The sequence below is a fragment of the Antrostomus carolinensis genome, unplaced genomic scaffold (assembly GCF_000700745.2).
Source record: "Antrostomus carolinensis isolate BGI_N321 unplaced genomic scaffold, ASM70074v2 scaffold9179, whole genome shotgun sequence".
NCBI classification, from domain to species: domain Eukaryota; kingdom Metazoa; phylum Chordata; class Aves; order Caprimulgiformes; family Caprimulgidae; genus Antrostomus; species Antrostomus carolinensis.
The window spans coordinates 513-19,901 of NW_010339230.1; the positions used below are offsets into that span (position 1 = coordinate 513).

A 19,389-nucleotide genomic window follows, 5' to 3' on the forward strand; every position below is an offset into this window, starting at 1 on the left:
CACACCAAATTAGGACAGAGAGAGTTTCTGAACTCCTCCTGCACAAGAGAATAGTCAGGTATTTCTCTCTTGCCTGAAGTAAATCCTGGATGCAGTTGGTGAAGGGAGACAGAATGGGCTAGATTTGGTCAGGCAAAATTGGAAATTGCTCCATGTTATGGGTAAAATGAGTAATAAGTGGGGAACCTGCAGAATGAACCCCTTCTCCATTGACAAGGAAAATCCAAAACTACTGAGACACACTTGGAAGAGCCCCGTTAAATTACTGCAAAACACAGAAAGCAAAGGAAGAGGTGAGCCTTGAGGCACTGCACATAAAACTGACATTCTTCTAGCTTATCAACAATGTTATGTAGCAAAGGAAAGCAAAATTTGGGCAAAAACACATGGTTTGGAGGAATATTCAGGTTCAGGCACCTGGTGCCACTGGAGGTTTCTATTTGCCTGACCTAGCAAACAGTAGGGCTTTTTGTTGTACTTTTTATACGATGAAACACATTCCAGCAGGTCATAATCTAACACCTGCGCTTGGAGTGAACTGCATCGAATAAAGGCAGGTCCTCAGGATTCATGAGAATGCAAATAGTTGATATGGGATGGGTCTAAACATCAGAGAACCAAATCACAGGTGAATCAATTAATCCAACCCTTACCTGGCTGGACCACACTTGGGTTTTAACAGACTGTGCTCACGAGGAAAGTGCCGGCACCGAGAGCAGCGGGGACTTTCTGGACACTCACTCATCCCGCTGGCACGAGCAGCACTTTCCCCCACCCCCAAAAAACCTTCTAAACATTTGGAGAAGAAATATCCTGTCATTTATTAACAAACAGTCCCATTGGATAGGAGAGTAATGGAACTTTAAGTGCTGGTAAATTAACAAACCAGGGTTTTCAAGCCAAGTCGTCTTAAAATTGCAAGTGTACGGATTCAAATGGGCACTTTTTTTTTGGTCATCTCTCTGCATCATTTAAAAAGATTAAAAATGTCCTTCTAAATGCATATTTAAAAAAAAAAAAATCAAACAGGATGAGACTTTGTATTTCCATTTTGATTCCAAAGTGATTTTTTTATGGCTTTGTTATAAAACTCTTCCAAAAGGATTTCAAATGAGAGCACTGACAAACCATCAAGGGTTAGTAAACACTGCAGCATTAGTGAGCTCCTGAAGGGTTTCTGCTACATCTGCTCAGGAATTTTCCTTCAAACTCTTTTCCCAGCAGAAGTTGTGGTGTCTGTAAAGTAACCTTTTTTTTTCTTCCTCAGGAAAAATGAGAAAATCATAAAAATGATTTTTTATGATCTCAGGAAAAATGACTGATTTTTTTCCTTTAGCTTTCCTGGGGAACATCTAAATGAAATACTCCATTCTATCAGAACTGAACCTGTTGGTTTAATTATCCAAATGTTTCCTTTGGGGTCACCCAAACATGAACCTTATTTCACTGGAGCTGCTGTAGTGTGGCAGCTGTAGTCCTAGAGCTGGTGCTTTAAATTGTGAGAGTTTAGGAAGCTCTGTGCCTCACGGGATGAGCAAATGATAGAGGACATCATAAGGATGTGTTGCAGAAAGCCAAAATTTCTAAATACAACTGAGTGTGTAAGCTCCAAGAGTAGATATTTTGGCAACATGAGGTTATCCACTTCCCCAAGCAAGGTCCCTAAACCACGCTGGTGCTGTGGAACCACTCTTAGATGATCCATTTTGACCACAGCAACTTAACAGCACCTTGTTCACAGGCTCTTCTTGATGGGAAGGAGAGTTCCACGGGGCCACACAATATTTAGCTACCAAATGACAAATTAATCTGCTGTTCTAGGAGAGCAAAGGAAGGAAACAAGCCTTGCTAATGAATAGGGCAGGAAGGGGAAAAGTTAATGTCTCTATCATATATCATAGAATCACAGACTGGTTTGGGTGGGAAGGGACCTTAAAGCTCATCCAGTCCCAACCCCCCTGCCATCAGCAGGGACATCTTCCACTAGACCAGGTTGCTCAAAGCCTCATCCAGCCTGACCTTGAACACTTCCAGGGAGTGGGCATCCACAACTTCTTTGGGCAACCTGATATATATTCTAGTGGCCTGTAAAATGCAATTTTGATTTGGTTTCTGCTTTCAGGCTCCTTTTGTGTGCTCATAAGCTCCCTGAAGTAGGAATCTTGGCACAAGAAAGCGTGAATTGGCTGAAAATAGTCAGTGTGTTTGACAGCTGAAGAATTAAGCGTTAATCACCTGGAAATGCAACAGGATAGTCTGCTGGGCAAATTTTTTTCCTTAAATTCAGATATTCCTGCCTATTTCTATTTCAATAGAAATTTCATATGCTAATCCAAAAGCCACCTGACCACCAACACAATGAACAACCAAAACCACAACAGAACTATAATATCAGCAGAGTTTTTATGCACAAGCAGAAAATCCAAGTACTGTAAACAGGGGGTAAATCTTCTGCTTAAAGATGTTATGCCTTCTCAGCAGCCGTGGTTTCCAATAAGATAACACTCCAGTTTCCCTTGTTTTCCAAAATAACTAGAGATTATTGATGTACTGCCAATGTTTTAACAAGGAGGGATCACTAAATCCCACCCCGTCCCGAGTCTAAGATGAACACCATGGGATCAGGGTGGGGACGGCAAATGAGTTGTGCAGAGAGGAGAGATGAAGAGCCCAGGAGTCTGGTCATTGTTTTTCCATTTTAAAGCAAACACTTGCCTGTAACTCTAACCAAGAGGAGAGGCAGCCACCTCCTTTTTTCTTTTCATGTTTGGCAAATAAACCTATGTTAAGGGTACTTTGTTGGAAATGTTTGTACTTTATTTATTTAAAAAACCATCCAGAGGACGTTGATAGCACAGCACTTGGCCTATTTTAACTGGCGTGGAGAAGGGTAAAGGCCTGTGTGTGTTGCTTTGTGAAATGTGCCTTGGAGGGGAGCAGGAATATATTGCTCTGGGGACATTTTCTTTCTCATTAATACCAAAAGCTCTTTATGTCACAGGGGCAAAGTTTTGGGGTTTTTTGTTTTTTTTTAATGATCTCTGGAGGCTGGAGAATAGCGTCATGTGTCAACCTCAAGATTCTACTTTTCCAGCTTCAAATTTTGGCTATAGGTAGCAGAAAAACATGCTCCTTTTTAAAGGAAAAAAAAAAACCCCAAAGTAATAGAATAACTTGCTCACTAGAGATGCTTTTGAATTCAGTGGCAACCATGGATGGATATGAAGTTGGAACCACTATGATGGTTTAGAAGGATGGACTCCATAAAGAGCAAAAATACCATTCCCAGTCTCCTCTTAGGTTAGAGGTAACATTATAAGGAGGAGTTCCCGAGAGGCCTTGAGGTTCACAACAGCTGAGGACTTTTGTTAAGAGTGTTTAATTAAACCAATAACTCTAGAGAGAAAGCAAACATCCCAGATAGGTCCAGCTGCCTGGTTAAATTCCAACAGCCTCAAAGTTGGCACACTGGCCACATTCTGGCTAAATACTGTAAGAAACACTGAGGTTTTGTTTTGGTTTACAATTTATACTGTATTTAATCTTCAAGGAGTAATAAGTCTCCTCTTTAATGGGTTTACCCAGCGACTGTTATTTCTGAAGGCTGAGACACAAGATGTTAATCTGCCAAGGGTTTCAGCGTGCTCATTCTAATCTGGAGCAGCACCCCCAGCTTCAAACCATCCAAATCACACTTCTTTCACTAAAAAGGGCGATTTCAAATGCAGACATGTTGTTTAATCAGTCCCCACTGAGAGCACTCCCACTCGCATAAGAAAGGGCCCTGGGGATGTGAAAAGCAGTTGCATTATACCCAAGGGATCAGGATTTCCATGCAGCCAGCCTGAAGATGCCCACAAGCCATGAAGAGCCAAAGCTATGGTTTCTCTATGTAAGTTTACTGGTGATACTGGTAGATTTTGCACCTTGAGCCTTCTCCCAGCCCGCATACTCACCCCCACTTTGGACACAAGTGAAGGTGACAGTCAATGTCTTTGGCCAACCCTTCACAATTTACCTAGGTTGTCTGTCACCTTTACCAGCTTTAAAAAAAAAGGGAAAATGGACCTTTGACCGTTAGGAGCAGGAAACATCTGCACCTTCACCACTTCCAATCCCAATCCACGCTCGTGTTTTTCTCTGTTTTATTAAACCCTGAGCTCTCAGAGGATGAGGTTTTGCAGACTGGAGTTAGGTTGTTATACGAGATATTCAGGAAGTTATTTGCATCGACTGGATAAAAGCCTGTGGCAGCTGGGGGTGCTGCAGAAGCGAGTCAGAGACCGATGCATCAGCCACCAACCCAAGGAATAACCTTAATTCCAGCTTCACAATGAGTTGTTTACTGGCCTTGGCTGCCTGTGGGAACAGCCAAGAAGAGCAGAGGAAAAGGAGAGACAAACACAATGCGAGCGAGGCGCGTTAGGTGGGAGGCTGGGCTTTAAAAACAGACTCAGGATTTCAAACCTATGGAACTGGAGAGGGTTGAGAAAGAAATTAGAAGGCACTGGTTGCTTCACGGTACAAGCAGACAGAGGCAAATAAGCCATCCACTGCGTTACTCCTGCTGCCAGAAGATCTTCTTCCCTTAGCTGAAGGGCTGATATTAAAGGTAAGAGATAATAAAAAGCTTTTATAGCCAGTGGCTCTGCTGGGAGGCAGATTCACTGCAAGGCGGCAGCAGCAGCAGCTCTCAGGGTGAGCTACCCAGGCAAAGCAGCCGCCCTTCCCTGGAGTACTCTAATTATGTAGTATTGTGATTATGTCCCTAAACATTTGGAAGCTTACAGGTTTTCCAGCAGGAACCCAGAGCTTTTGGAACAAACTGCTGGGGGACAAGAGTCCAGATTGTTGTGGTCAGCTCCTTTGAAAAGATTTTTTTAAAAAACAACCAAACCTCAATGTAAAAACCCACCCCTTTCTCAATCTGTTCAGAAAGAGATTTGATTTTTATGGCCAGCTTTGCTTTGCAGTTTCCTAGTCTTACCCAATGCTTTCCTGCTTCCAAACTCTCCCCTCCTCTCCTCCTCACTTTTTTTTTTTTAATTGGAAGGAAAAACAATTACAGCCACGCAAAGGAAAATCCAAGATTTAACAATTACAGCCAGGCAAATGAAAATCCGAGATTTAACCAGCTTTTCCCCTGCTCGTTCCCATCGCTGGCGCGGAGACAAGGACACACTCTCACACACAGGCTGTCCCTGCCAGCTAATCACTGAGGAAATCCACGCTGCCCATTGTTGGGCTGTCCTTAAACTGTTAATTCCGAGCTGGGCAATGCTCTGGAAGGGAATACAGCCCTGTGAGAGGGACCCAGCAGAGACCCCAGCACGGGGCGGGCTCAGGCACTAATAATCCATTCCCTGCCCAATGGAAAGCGCTTCCTAGCGAGACCCCCAAGAGTTCCCCCTGCCCACAGACCCTGCCCAGACATTGGGCCCATTCTTGTGTCCCGTTTTTCCCAAGACATGATGGCTGCAGCGTTCAGCAGTTTTGTTTCCTCTCCGAACAAAGGAAGGCAGAGAACTACTACCAGTGGCTTTAGATTTTAAAGATGAAGGGGTAAACTTTTAAAAAGTCGAGCAAGCAGATCTTCCATGTGGGACTAAGTGGGTTTTGCCTCACACGCACACAAAAAGGATAAATGTGGGCTGTCAGGGAGGAATCGGGCTGAAATCTGCCGAGCCGCCAGCATGATCTCAGCCCCGGCTGCTCTGCCCTGGTAAGTTTCTATTTCCTCATTTTCTATCTCGATAGAAAAGCATCCAGATTTAATGTCAGCTCTGAAAACAACAACAAAAAAAAAGGACTGTTTTCTTTCTGTGTTTTCTTTCTCAGAGAAATCTGTGGGATAAAACTAGCTGGGGTTGTACATTTCAGCGGAGATTAGCGGTGTTTTTTCTGTACGTGCAGATCTCATTCCTCTTACTGGAGCTGTGCTGTGGTTGGGATGGGAGAGGCAAATGTTTCTGTTTAAAGTGAGAAAGATTATCTCCAAATTTTTGGAAAGTAATTACTATGGGAGCGACTCCTCCAAACTGCTGCAGTGGAAAACGTTATAATTCACATCGTAATTCTCATTGTGTCACTCTGGCTGACAAGTTAAAGAACTTTCTATCGCGGCTGCTTGTTTCAGATTTGGGGAAAAAATCCCTTGGTTAGGGGGGTTTTTTTGTACTTGAAGTCAGTATCATAAAAATAATATAAGCTTAAGAAAGAGTTGTATATAAATGTAGAATAAACTTGGACTTTCATTTCATAATGATGCACCCTTTCAGTTTCATGTAATGTGAGATCTACATCCTACAGACTATATTTAAAATCAGGACTTGGGTTATATATTTTATACTGCAAAGCTTTAAAATTGTATTTATCACTTTGGCTTTCATTTATGGCTAAAATCTACTCCTTTTAAACTCAGCAGCAAAATTCCATGAGCAAAATTCAAATAGAGGTTTAAGCAGACAGAAAAACTGGTGTCAGAAATAAAATGAATGAGGAGCGACATATTTGATCTAAAGATGCAGCTGTTTGGAAGAATTAGGATTTAATACAACCTAAGCCCACTGCAGGAGAATTTGCAAGAAACATTTGGGTTTTTTAATGACACTCCTTAATCTTTGTTTGAGAAGAGACAATTGTGTGGTTTTGTGTTGCTCCCCAACATGAACAGAACAGTAAAACCCAGAGGATGGGAAGTGCAAAGTTCACAGGTCGGTGATAAGGATATTCCCCCCTCGGAGCACTTTTCCATCTTTTTTCCCTTCCTAACATTCTGAAAGCTAAAATAAAACAGGCAGGAAACTAACCTTGCTACTTTAGGAGGTTCAAAGCTTCTGAATTTTAAAAGAAAGTCCTGAAAAACATGAGAGGGAGGAAGGGAGGGGGAGGCTGAGCATACATTTCACTTGAATCCTTTGAGACTAAAAATGAGATTCCTCCTCAGCTGGGGTTAAGGCAGTTGATAAAAATCAATGTCTTTCAGATTCTGGAGTTAGGAGCTCAGCTCTAGACAGACAAACAGAACTAATGCCTGAATGCAACTACGCATTCACTTTCAATCAGAGTCCTGTGTAATGAGCCAAAAACCATGAAAACCTGCACTGCCCTGAGAAGCAGCAATTGAAACATTCACTGTGCCCCAGCCCTGCAGCTTGTGCCAGCGAGAGGATGCCCTCCCAGCTGGAAGATGGTCGCCCTTCTCCAGTCTGTGATGGAGTTAAGGCAATTGTGGTGCATCTGTGTAGGCTGCAGCTACCTCTGGCTAGAGCAGGTTTGAGTGTCAGGGTTCTATTTACCAAGTGTTGCTGGCCAAGTGTACACAGATGACGTGCTGGTCCCAGCCTGATGGCTCACACAGTGCTCCAGGATGACTGGAGACGCCGGTGAGCCATCCTGTCCATGGGCTGGGGTGGGTGAGGATGGCTCCTGGAGCACACATCCAGCCTCAATGGGTCTTTCCAGGTCAAGCATGCGTGCGGAGACTCACTCTGCTCCTTCACACGTTGCTCCTCCTCCATAAATAAGGACCCGATTTAGTCTCAGGGAAGGGGAGCCACCACCTTTCACAAAAGGCAAATTCTCTCCTTGAAAAGAGGAGCTCTTTATTCACCAGGACAGACAGTGGCTCTGCAAGACTTCCTCTAACACACCATCTTCTCACTTCAGTCCCCTAAAAGGAGGTGAGGATCTACAGCGCTTCGGAGCCAAACTAGCCTTAGCTGACCCCAGCTGCAAGGAAAGTTCTCTGAATTGTTTGCAATGGTTTGGTTTTGGAGAAAAAGGAAAGTCTCTTTATCTTAGCAAGTGAAATTGAGGGACGTTCATCAGTCTCTAAGCTCCTAGTCAAAGGTGCATTCTAGCAGCAGAGCAGATTGCTTTCTTTGTACGTAACGTGCTCGTAATATTTTGAGTACTATTATGCCAGCAAATAGCAACAACAGAAACTCTTACTTTTATCTAATAATATTCCCATTTTATTTTCTTGAACCTGCAGATAATCTTCCACCCCATCATGCATTTGCTTTTACATGGCAAATGAAAGTTACTCTATTTAGCAGTAAAAGCAGCATCCCTTACACAGTCCCAAAATGTCATTCCCCTACTCTTATCTCAGTATTAAAAAATCTCATTTCTAAGAAACTTTGCTACAGAAACACTCACGGCCTGAGATGTTATATTTTTGCATTATGAAGTAACTTTCTTATTTAACACATCAGTGCGAATTTACACTCTAAAGTTCTTACTGAAAAATATCACAGCTGTGCGCTGTGCTTCTTCACACATCCTGTCATTACACAGCACTAAATATTTGTCAAGACCTTAATGTTTTTTTTCTTAGAGGGGAGGTGAAGGAGATGACATGAAAACTCCAGTTATGCCTCCAAATCAGCAAAAAATTATTGCTGAGAAACATGCACCAAGGAGAACAGGGGGGGATTGGAGGCTTCATCCCGCTCCAGGAGGGGATGGTGCATCTCCAGGACTCAGAGGTCAGACCACTGGAGCAAGTGAAACTAAGGCTGAGGAAACCCATCCACAGTCAGAAGAGAGCTCTCAAACTTTCCCTTTTCCCCCATAGAATAAAACAATTTGAGGGAACAAAGCCCTGTTTGATCAACTCCCTCCAATAAATAAACACAAGGCACAGATCCTTCAGGGTCCTGAGCACTGGAGCAGAGGACAGGTTGCCTTCTGCCCCGCTGAAGGATGGTGCTCAGCACCCACAAGGAAACCAGCCACACCTCCTTGCACCCAGTTTAACTAGCAAAAGCTGAAATAGGTGTTTGTGCTGTGGTGCTGGCAGCTGGATGGATGCTTGTTGGTGCTAATGTATGCAAGGAAAACCAAAAAAGCCTGTAATTTTTGGATAAACAGAGGTGAAAGTTCAGCCCTTGCTTCAGCAAAGGGGCTGCAGAGGAACCAGCCCTGGGCGAGAGCTCGGGTGAAAGGAGGGCTTCATGCGGCTGCAGGCACCTCACAAAGAGCTGAGTACAGGTAACAAGGAGCCCAAAATTCAAGCAGTCACCAAGGAACCATTGGAAATGGTGTCAGAGAAAGCAAAGAAAGGAAGCTTTTTGGGCAGGATGCTGACTGGAAAGCATTTTGGAACCATGAGCAAATAAACTAAGTCCTGTTGTTGAATTCCCCAGTGGTTCAGGGGAAAAGGATTCTCTTTATATATATATATAAAGATATATTTTATTTTCTTAATTTTTTTTTCCTGAACCATGCTTTGTAAATAAACAGGGCTAGATCAAAGACATATCTACCTCCTTCACCAGCTTCTACACCTGAGTGAAAACAACCTGTAAATCTTCAAGTATTGGGTCAAACAACACAACTCTGCTTTTCATTGGTTCATCAGTTTTTTCTTTGCATCTAAATCTTCTCTTATCAGGATCCCTATTGAAACTAGCAGTGTTATTATAAAGTGATCTCCACTTAGTGAGAGGATCAAAAAAAGCAGCATTCCTAAAAATCCTCCATCATCACATTAAAGTTCCTTTGCAAGCAAAAAAGTCCTTCTTACAAGAATAAAATAATGCTGGGAAGTTTGGGGTGAATTCTGTCATTTCTGGGTTGTAGACCAGACCCTCTGAAGGCAGTAGTGGATGGGGAAGGCCAGAGTGCATCAAGGGTTAAAGGGGTGATGTAAATGGAGAGAGACATTCTCAGTGAAAACAAAAAGAGAGTCATGCCCTGAGGATCAGTGTCTGAATATGGGGTAAGTCAGTTCACTGTTCTCTTCAGAAGGAAACATTTTAATTAGCTCAATACAAAACAGATACAGCACAGAGAAGTCACCCTGAGCAGGAAATGCTTTGTAAGTCTCCAAGGACAGTTAGGAGACAACGGCAGTGCTGACCAACTAAAAACAAAAAAAAAAAAGGAGAGCACCTTTAGCTTGAGGTCCAACAGGCTCAGGTTTCTGGTTCCCCACTCCATCTTAGAGAAGAATTAAATTGGGGTCCTGCTGACATTCGTGCCTTGACTTCCAGGCAACAGAAAGTAGCTGTTGAACTTAGAGGGTCTGTAAGGTTCTTGGAGAACCAAAGCCACCCCAGGTAGGGAGGAAAGGAGTGGCCAGCATGCTCCCACCTAATCCTATCGGATCTCTGGGATCAACCTTGATGGCTGAGTGAAGGGAAATGCCCCACGAGCTCACGTGTTTTGTTTTTCTTCTATCAAAGACGACTGGAAAAGCAGAGAGTGCAATCTGATTGACTGAAATATCATGAGTAACTCATGATTTCACCTTCCCACCAGGTGTGGGAGTTGTTATTACACTCATGGCAAACACTGGGGAATGAGGAACTGATGGTATTGAAGATCCTTGCACAATAAGTGTCAAAGCCATGAATAAGAACCTTCCTGCCTGTCTTTTATGCTAATTGTCAGAAAACGTCCCCCTTTTGCCCAGCATACCAGCTAGGCATTCACTCTGATAAAACACAGGGAAGAATGGCTCTTTGAAGCTACAGAAACCTTTGCTGGACTTCAAAGTCACACTTCTGTCTACTTCTTTCCTACTGTTCTCAAATACATCACTTAGGATTAGTCAATGAAAGAGATTAAAGCATTTCTACTTTCCATCACTTCATACAGTCAATAGTGCTTTGTTTACAGGCAGCTGCTTCGTTTCCCACTGTCTAATCCCACCCTTTCTCCTGCTCCTACTGCACCAAGGGAAGAAACATAGGCGAAGGTTACTGTGGAAGTGCAAGAAGCTCTGGGGAGGATGGAGAACTCTGAGCAACTCAGCAAACTGGTTGGTTTAAAAGCCAACTCCAAAGTTGGTGTCCCCAAGCCATTTCCCATCCCAAGTTTTTTCCCATCCCCAGCAACCAGGTCTGGCAGTACCTGGTGTCCCACGTACTGGGATGGAAACCCTCACTGCTGGCACTGGGAAATCAGAGCCAGCATTGCTGTGCCACACAGTTACTCCTCTATCAGCCTCAAAATAGGAAAAAAAAAACCAGCTACAAGATTCCCCCAGAGCCGATGTTTGTTCTTATAACTGCTTTCAGTGAATGCTCTCCAAGTTCTTTGCAATCAAAAATAGCCAGTGAGACTTTTACTGAAAAGTGAAAGCAAGTGGAGAACCCATTGCAGGCACTGAGGTAGGGGAAGTGTGGCAAAGCAGTGGGGAACTCGGTGGCGAGAGGGTTTTGTTGTGTTTTCCATCGCTGCTTTGCTTTCTATAAATTCACATTTTGTGGTTTTCAAGTGAATATTTATAAGCCTTTAGAAACGATAGTTTGGTGGTGTTGCAGTTCCTCGTTAGCATTGCCATAGAATTGTCAGAAATGTTTACTTTTTCAGGTAGAACTAGTTTCTTGTTTATCTGTTAAGTCCATACTCAAACAGTTGCAGTGTATCTCATCTTACCTACAGTAATTAGTCTGGAAGAATCCAGGTCTTACAGTTTCATAGAATCATGGAATGGTTTGGATTGGAAAGGACCTTAAAGCTCATCCAGTCCCAACCCCCCTGCCAGCAGCAGGGACACCTTCCACTAGACCAGGTTGCTCAAAGCCTCATCCAACCTGGCCTTCAACACTTCCAGGGAGTTTAAGTTGCCCAACTTCCTTGGGCAACCTGTTCCAGTGTCTGACCACCCTCACAGTGAAGAATTATCATGTAGAATTATAATCTATGCAAAAATCTTAAAAAAAAAAAACCCAAACCAACCCTAAACCATTCTCCCATCCAAACCAACAAAACCTTTTCTGAGCCTTCTGCACAATTAAAGTGGAATGAAGGAGGGAAATAAAACCCCAGAAATGGAAGAAATGGTAGAGTTTGTGGTTATAAAGCTGTAACCCCCGGGCTCAGTAGTGGAGTGAGTTACACATCACACGATCATTGTACCAACGGGGTGAGTAACAGGGAAGGGAAATCCCTCTAATGAATGCAGTTCTTGTCAAGAGAAGGCATGAAGCACATGCTGTGTCCAAGCAAAATACTTATTTATTTCCAAGGTCAGGGTCTGAGACCATATCAAAACAAGTGCTGCCAGAGCCTAGAGACATTTCTGAACAAAACTCAGAGAAAACCCCCCAAAAAGTCAGGATCTCCCCCTTTTGATCTGTCAGGTTTTGGCTTCTGTACCTATAAAACCTTTGTCTCACAAGATTTAGAGATAATCTGAGTACACACAGCGATAATCTAGAAAGAGATCCATCAGATTTGAAAAGTCTGTATCAGACCTCACCAGAAAAGGCTTCGTGGTGTTTAGTTATTTAAATGAACACAGACAGGATGTCCTACATCTTCAGACTGATAAAGTTACGTTCATCTTCACATCTCGTGTGAGAAAAAGAACATGTGAAGATGCAAAAATGTCAGTCCCAAACTTCACAGTTTTGTCTGACCTCAATTTGATGGACTTGTGGAGAACGGGACGTGTGTGAAGCAGAAAGATTGGGCTTAATGGAATCCCAGAATTGAATTTTAAAGCGTGCTTTTTACCTGCACTGATTTTCTGTACTAACAAATGGTTGATCTGAATTAACCTCCAAGCTGGTTGTTGTGAAGATTTCTTGGGATGCCAGGAGGTGGAAATAAGAGAGATGTAAATAGGATGCTTGTGCACTGTAGGAAGTAATATGTAGAGGTTTCCCTTTGTTTTCAGTACACGGAAGATGAGGGGTATCCACAATAAAAGTCAAATGGGAGCAAACCCTGGCAGCTGCTCTGCTGAACCCCACTTCACGGCTCGGAGAATAACGGGGTTACATGAGCAAGAGGTGCTGTGGGTTTGCATGTACCATCCCCACTGCGAGAGAGAATATTCTCAATATTCTCTTCATACTACCACATTAACCAGAATATCCACAATATCACCACATTAACCAGGCTATATATTCTGTTAGGGTACCACTTGTGACAGCAGCCAGACACATCCCTGCCCTCCTGTACTGTCCCCTATTTTACAGGATGTAAAATTTTGGCCAATAGAGAACCATAAAGTGGTTTTCTTTATATTCACTTCACTTCACTCAGCATTTTAAAATGTATTGCTAGAGGAGTTTTTTGTTTGTTGGTTTGTTTTTTTTGGTGTTTTTTAATTATTATTATTATTAGGTGAAGGATTAAGAGGGAAAGCCATATGAGGAGAGGCTGAAGGCACTTGGTTTGTTCAGCCTGGAGAAGAGGAGACTGAGAGGAGATCTCATGGGGGTCTAGAACTTCCTCCCAAGGGGCAGAGGAGGGGCAGGTGCTGATCTCTTCTCTCTGGCCACCAACAAATCCCAGGAGCAGAGGGAATGGCAGGAAGATGTGGCAGGGGAGGGTGAGGTTGGCCATGAGGAAAAGGTTCTTGAGGCAGAGGGTGGTGGAGCACTGGAACAGGCTCCCCAGGGAGGTGCTCATGGCACCAAGCCTGACAAGATTCCAGCAGCATTTGGCCAAGGCCCTCAGGGACATGGTGTGAATGTTGGGATTGTCCTGTGCAGGGACAGGAGTTGGACTCCATCATCCTGGTGGGTCCCTTCCAGCTCACAACATTCTACAATTCTATTATTTTTCTTTTTCCCCAACAAGGCAATAGCAGTAGCGACCGTGATGTACATGAAGAGCATCCTACCACTTTAATCCTTAGTGGAAAGGAAGGAAATTGAATTTTAAGTTCAGAAAAATAAATCTGTAGGCTCACACTGCAGAATTTAAAGCACATGGCTGAGTTTCAAAGCAACTTGTCAGCTTGTTTAACCACCTTGGTGTTCGATAGGTAACCAACACAGGCCTGTATTTTAACAACCAGAACTTAACTAGACAATTGCTGGTTGGTAAATCCCACAGACTTACACACCAGAAAAACTGGGTTTTGACCTCATGGCTGTCTGATGCAGAGCAGGGAAAAACAAATCCAGTGACAGAGCATCTTTTCTCCTGTGTAACGAGTATCTGGGTCAGGCTGCTGGCAGCAGCCACCTATGTCAGTAGTAAGGTAAGCATTTCAAAGCCACCTTTCAAACCTGCTGCGTCAGGCTGTGTTTTGAGGAACAGCCAAAATCCTGGACTGTGTGCACAGACTGGAAAGTGGAGTTTCCATCAACCTCCCAGGCACATGGCTATGTAATGTTTCAAAGGACACCCAATCCCTCTCAAACCTCCTCAGTTTGGAACCGGACATGAAACCTGGACCAGGAGGCTCTGGCACACCTGGGTTTTTACACATAGCAGAAGAAAAGGGTCTATTTATGGAGATTACCTTTCAGTATAAACAAAAAATTGCTCCTGATGGAGATAACATGCAGTCTCTTGCTTTACTGAAAGGGATTTACAAGCCAAGAATTTAGTGCATTAGGCAGGGGGTTGAGCTAAGAGGCACAGCTATTCCTGTTGGAGCTCACATGTGCTTTTGAATCCAACTAAGTTCAGGCTTAAAGGCTTTTCAACTTGTAGGTGAGACCTTCACTTATTTAGATTCTCACATACTCAAAGTGCACCTTTGAGATTTTATACTATTATCCTTTTCATAAGTTTAAATGCTCGCTATCTTCTTCAGGTCATTTCACAATAAAGTTTATTCAGTCATGAATTTAATAGGAAAAACACCAAGATAAATACAAAAGCAACAAAGATTCATGAGGAATATTTCACTCTACACAGCCCAAAAAAAAATCCCTACCCTGTCCCCAAAGCCCTGCACAGTTTGCATAACAGGGGAAATGGGTTTAAGCTGAAAGAGGGGAGGTTTAGATTAGATATTAGGAAGAAGTTCTTCACTGTGAGGGTGGTCAGACACTGGAACAGGTTGCCCAGAGAAGCTGTGGCTGCTCCTCCCTGGAAGTGCTGAAGGCCAGGCTGGATGAGGCTTTGAGCAGCCTGGTCTAGTGGAAGGTGTCCCTGCTGATGGCAGGGGGGTTGGAACTGGATGAGCTTTAAGGCCCCTTCCAACCCAAACCATTCTATGATTCTATGTGCTCTAGAGAAAGCCCCAAACGTGGGTTTTGGTCTCCTCTGTCATCACCACACATTCAATAACAATCAGATAAGGATGTAGCTACTTCTGGTTTGAACATTTGCTAACACAGGATATCCTCACAAATGTGCAACTCAAAATGCAACTAAACCAAAGGGAGAATTTACTAAATGGAGTGAAGAGCGTGCACCAAAGCTGCCTATGAAAACCCCAGGGAATTCTGGTAGTTGGAGGTTTGCACAGCAAACAGAGCCAGAGGAGCAAACCAGCACAAAGCACCACTTCACTGCCCCAGTCCCGCAGAGAGCGTGAACCATCCCTGCCAGGACCAACCTCATAGTTCCAAATCATCTTTTTGGTTTTCAAAAGGTTTGAGTCATTTGAAAATCATCTTTCTGAGATGTGAGATCTGGGGAATCTTCCCTTCCTGCTGTTTTGCTTTATGTCCAACCAATTTATAGGGTGCAAAGGCAAGGTGCTGCTCCTTCTCGGGGTCACAGTGCTGGTTTTTGTCAAGGCTGAAGCTGTGCAGGCACTCGGAGGCGAGGGCAGAACTCACACCTTCCATCTGGGAGAGCTGTGACTGTTACATCTTTCTCAACACTTGACATTTGACCAACTCACTGACAGCCTGCATGCAAGAATAATTGGCAGCGTGAGCTTTTCCAGTAGGAAAACATATGGAAAACATTTCATTTTGATCAGTTTTCATCCTAAATTGTCCTGATTCCATGCTTTCTTCCCCAATTTATTTGTTTACATGTTGCCACTTCAACCTTTAACACATCTCAGTTATGTGTTTGCTGTTGGAGTGATGTTGTCGGAGGATCACTTTCTGGAAATGACCCTACTCTTTACAAAGGTTTAATCTTTAAATTACTCCGCAGTTGTAGCTACTAAGATGTTTCTTAGATTATAAGAAGATTACAAACATTGTTTTGTATTTAGTTTGCTGTAGTTTACAAGGGAAAGGTCTTTCTCTTCATTATCCAACTTTACTCCATATTTCCAAGATGTACCAACTGCCCTGCCTGAGTTCCAACACACAAATCCTCCTCACTCCAGTGAGGGAGACTTTCCAACTGATTATTTGCCTTAAAAAACAATACTTAAAATAGCAATAAGAGAACATCAAGCCAGTTCACAAAGCATTGATTTCCCACAGACAACAAGTTCATTTCAACTCTACACTTCCCTAAAGTTTGCTGACTTGGGAGAAATTCTTAGGAGAGGAGAGTTTATGACATTTCCCAAATTTCAGGTTCTGAACCTTAACAAAGAGTAGAAATGAAATGAAGCAAAGCTGTCAGTGCAGCTTAGAGGAATCCTTTTTGCAAAGCATTTTACATTTGAAAAGAAAAAAAAAGTCTTTTTTGAAACTAATATAATTTTTGCCAGAATTTTTAAGGAGAAAAAAAAAAGAGAGCAATATTTTCCAAAATTGGCAAGAATAAGTTTGGAAAGTATTTTTGAAAAACATTTCTGAAATACAGCATTTCAGTTTTTCTCTCTGAAAGTCCTGTGTAAGGATGCTCCTATTTGCAAGTAGAAAAAAGGCAAAGCAGTACTTTGTCAATAAAAGGGTTGGGATTTCTAAATACTTTTGCATCAAAAAAGGTTGAAAAAACAGAGAACTTTAATTTCTGCACAGTTAAAATCAAACACTAAAGCTTTCAACTTCTTTCTCCTCTTGTCACAAATTTAGGTGAACATTTCAGACTGTTTGATTCCATACCTGGACAATACGGTGGGGCCATGATTTAATTTCTTTCCAAACACACTGGGTAAATTCCATCTCAAATTTTAAAGAAAATCCTTTCCAAGTGGAAAGTTGGAATCAGCAACCACTCTCCTTCCAATAGGAAGACAAGGGAGAGATGGAGAAAGGAAAGGAAAGGTTGAGTACAAGAAGTGCTGTGTTCAACTTTGAAAAGTCCCCAAAATAGTGGTATTTCTAAAGACTCAAACTTATTACCAGTTGTTTGCACACCCATTAATTTGGAAAGGAAAGGGTACATGTTCTCTTGCACAGGTGCTTCAGGTAATAGTAGGTTGCAAGACTGATAGCTTCTATTTCTCTCTCCTTTAGGATGAAAGGATTCATGATGGCAAGGTGGTAGCAAGGTGTCAAGCAACCTTCCTGGAATGTGTTTCTTCAGGAAGAGAAGAGATTGCTGCTTTATTTTATGGATGTCACTGAAGTAGAGTTTGAAGGTCTTTGGAAGCACTTCACAACTTTGGCATGGGAAACCACAGCAACAATCATACCTGTTTGACAGATGATTCCTTTAAGTACAACTTGTACGGAGCCGTGTACAGCGTGGTCTTCATCCTTGGTTTGATTACTAACTGTGCCTCCCTCTTTGTTTTCTGCTTTCGGATGAAAATGCGAAGCGAAACAGCCATTTTCATGACAAACTTGGCGGTTTCAGATTTACTTTTTGTGTTCACTTTGCCTTTTAAAATTTTTTATAATTTCAACAGGCATTGGCCTTTTGGAGACAGCCTGTGCAAGATTTCTGGTACAGCATTTCTCACTAACATCTACGGGAGCATGCTGTTCCTCACCTGCATTAGCGTTGACCGTTTCCTTGCCATCGTCTACCCGTTCCGATCTCGCACCATTAGGACCAGGAGAAATTCTGCCATAGTCTGTGCTGGTGTTTGGATATTGGTCCTCAGCGGTGGAATTTCAGCTTCATTGTTCTCCACAACCAACATTTCCAACACCAGCACAACCTGTTTCGAAGGTTTTTCTAAACGTATCTGGAAAACCTATCTGTCCAAGATTACGATATTTATTGAAGTGGTAGGATTCATAATTCCTTTGCTACTTAACCTTACATGCTCTTCTTTAGTTCTCAGGACTCTCCGGAAACCTGCCACCTTGTCTCAGATCGGGACAAACAAAGAGAAAGTATTAAAAATGATCATTGTGCACGTGGCCATTTTTGTCGTGTGCTTTGTGCCTTACAACTCCATACTCTTCTTGTACGCTCTTGTGCGGTCCCAAGCGATAGCAAATTGCTCCTTGGAGAGGTTTGCGAGGACAATGTACCCCATCACGTTGTGCATTGCGACAATGAACTGCTGCTTTGACCCGTTCATCTATTACTTCACATCAGAATCCTTCCAGAAGTCTTTCAACTTAAAAACCCAGATCAAAATGGATTCTTTTTTCAAGACTGAGACACCTCTAACAAAGACTGCACTACCAGCACCACAGGATGAAATAAGTGACCAGGCTATTACAAACGGAGGAGACCCAACATCTGAATCTCATTTCTAGTGAGATGTTTACACATGGAGTTATCCTCCATTAACTTTTGATTAACACCATGTGTGAGATAGTTGGTTCAGGATATGTGGGTTCACATGGGGTGTTAATGAAGAAAAGTTGCTGGGGAATAACTACGACACAGGTAGACAAATCCTTATACTGGGATGGTCCCACCAGATGCAACAGGTGAACATGAAATACAAAAATCCCTATGGATCTCCCTTTGGAGATTACAGATGGGTGACAACATACGTGCCAACTAAGGAGGCAACAGAACAGCTTCTTTAATCAGAAGATGCCAACATTTGGCATTTTTTTTTTCCCCCCAGTAGCTGACATGGGACCAGTTGGGAAATAGAAAATGTAATTTTCTTAGAGATACTCGCCAATATTTCATGCCTTCTGGAGATGCATCATCATATGTTAACTCAATAACTTCACACAATATGTATGTTTGCTTAAAAAGGCATAATAAAAACTTTTGGCTTTTCCTTATTTTACTGTAAGAGTATACATCCTGGTTTTACTAGATATGGGCATGTTGAATTTATTGTATGGGGAGGTTTGGAGTGTAAATAATGGTTTTGAAAGTGGGCAAAACAGTTGCTTGGTGATAGAAGAGAAAATAAGAGAAAAAGAATATTTAATAATGCTGTTGTGAAATAAGAAGTTTCATTTTTGTCAGATTAAGTTGTCTTTTAATTTGTTTGAAATGCCACCTCCAGGGAGAGGTAAAGAGCTCGTTATGGCTCTGTTGCACCTGGGTTTTTATGTCCCAGGAGATTATATGTGACTATTCCTGGTAAGGGCTAGACTGTAAAGTCAACTGAAAGAAAGGGCCTGAAACCCCAGAATTATTACAAGGACAAATCTCTCTGATGGAAACTGGGTGCAGCTGGAGGGCTGAAGCATCACAGAGTGCTGACCTTACTCCAGAGCTTGTTTGGATGCAGACAGTTGGTGTCAGAGCACCCCAATTAAGAGAAGATCTTGTGATGGCTTGCTGGTTTTTGCTGTACAGTCAGCTAATTAAACTAGATGGTCACAAAGTAACTCCAAAAGATGAGTGAGGAAAACAAGTTATCTGCGCTCTTTAAGATTCTTAGAGAGTGACAGCAGTGTTTGCTTGTTTTTCAATTAATTTATTACATATCATGCATTTCCTTTTATAAATATA

At 42.5% G+C, this 19,389-nt stretch overlaps 1 protein-coding gene across 2 annotated transcripts; it reads left to right on the plus strand.

Annotated features, from left to right (window-relative positions):
- The first annotated feature begins 4,361 nt into the window (after window positions 1–4,361).
- Window positions 4,362–18,699, plus strand: LPAR4 (lysophosphatidic acid receptor 4). Of its 2 annotated transcripts, none has more exons than XM_010175766.1 (2): window positions 4,362–4,612; window positions 17,022–18,699. In XM_010175766.1, exon 2 carries the CDS (start codon window positions 17,175–17,177, stop codon window positions 18,219–18,221), a length of 1,047 nt encoding a protein of 348 aa, XP_010174068.1. In that variant the 5' UTR covers window positions 4,362–4,612; window positions 17,022–17,174; the 3' UTR covers window positions 18,222–18,699. The 2 variants fall into 2 exon arrangements, with proteins under 2 accessions (XP_010174068.1, XP_010174069.1); XM_010175767.2 differs by lacking the exon at window positions 4,362–4,612 and adding an exon at window positions 11,034–11,044 and having other exon boundaries at window positions 17,189–18,415.
- Window positions 18,700–19,389: the final 690 nt, after the last annotated feature.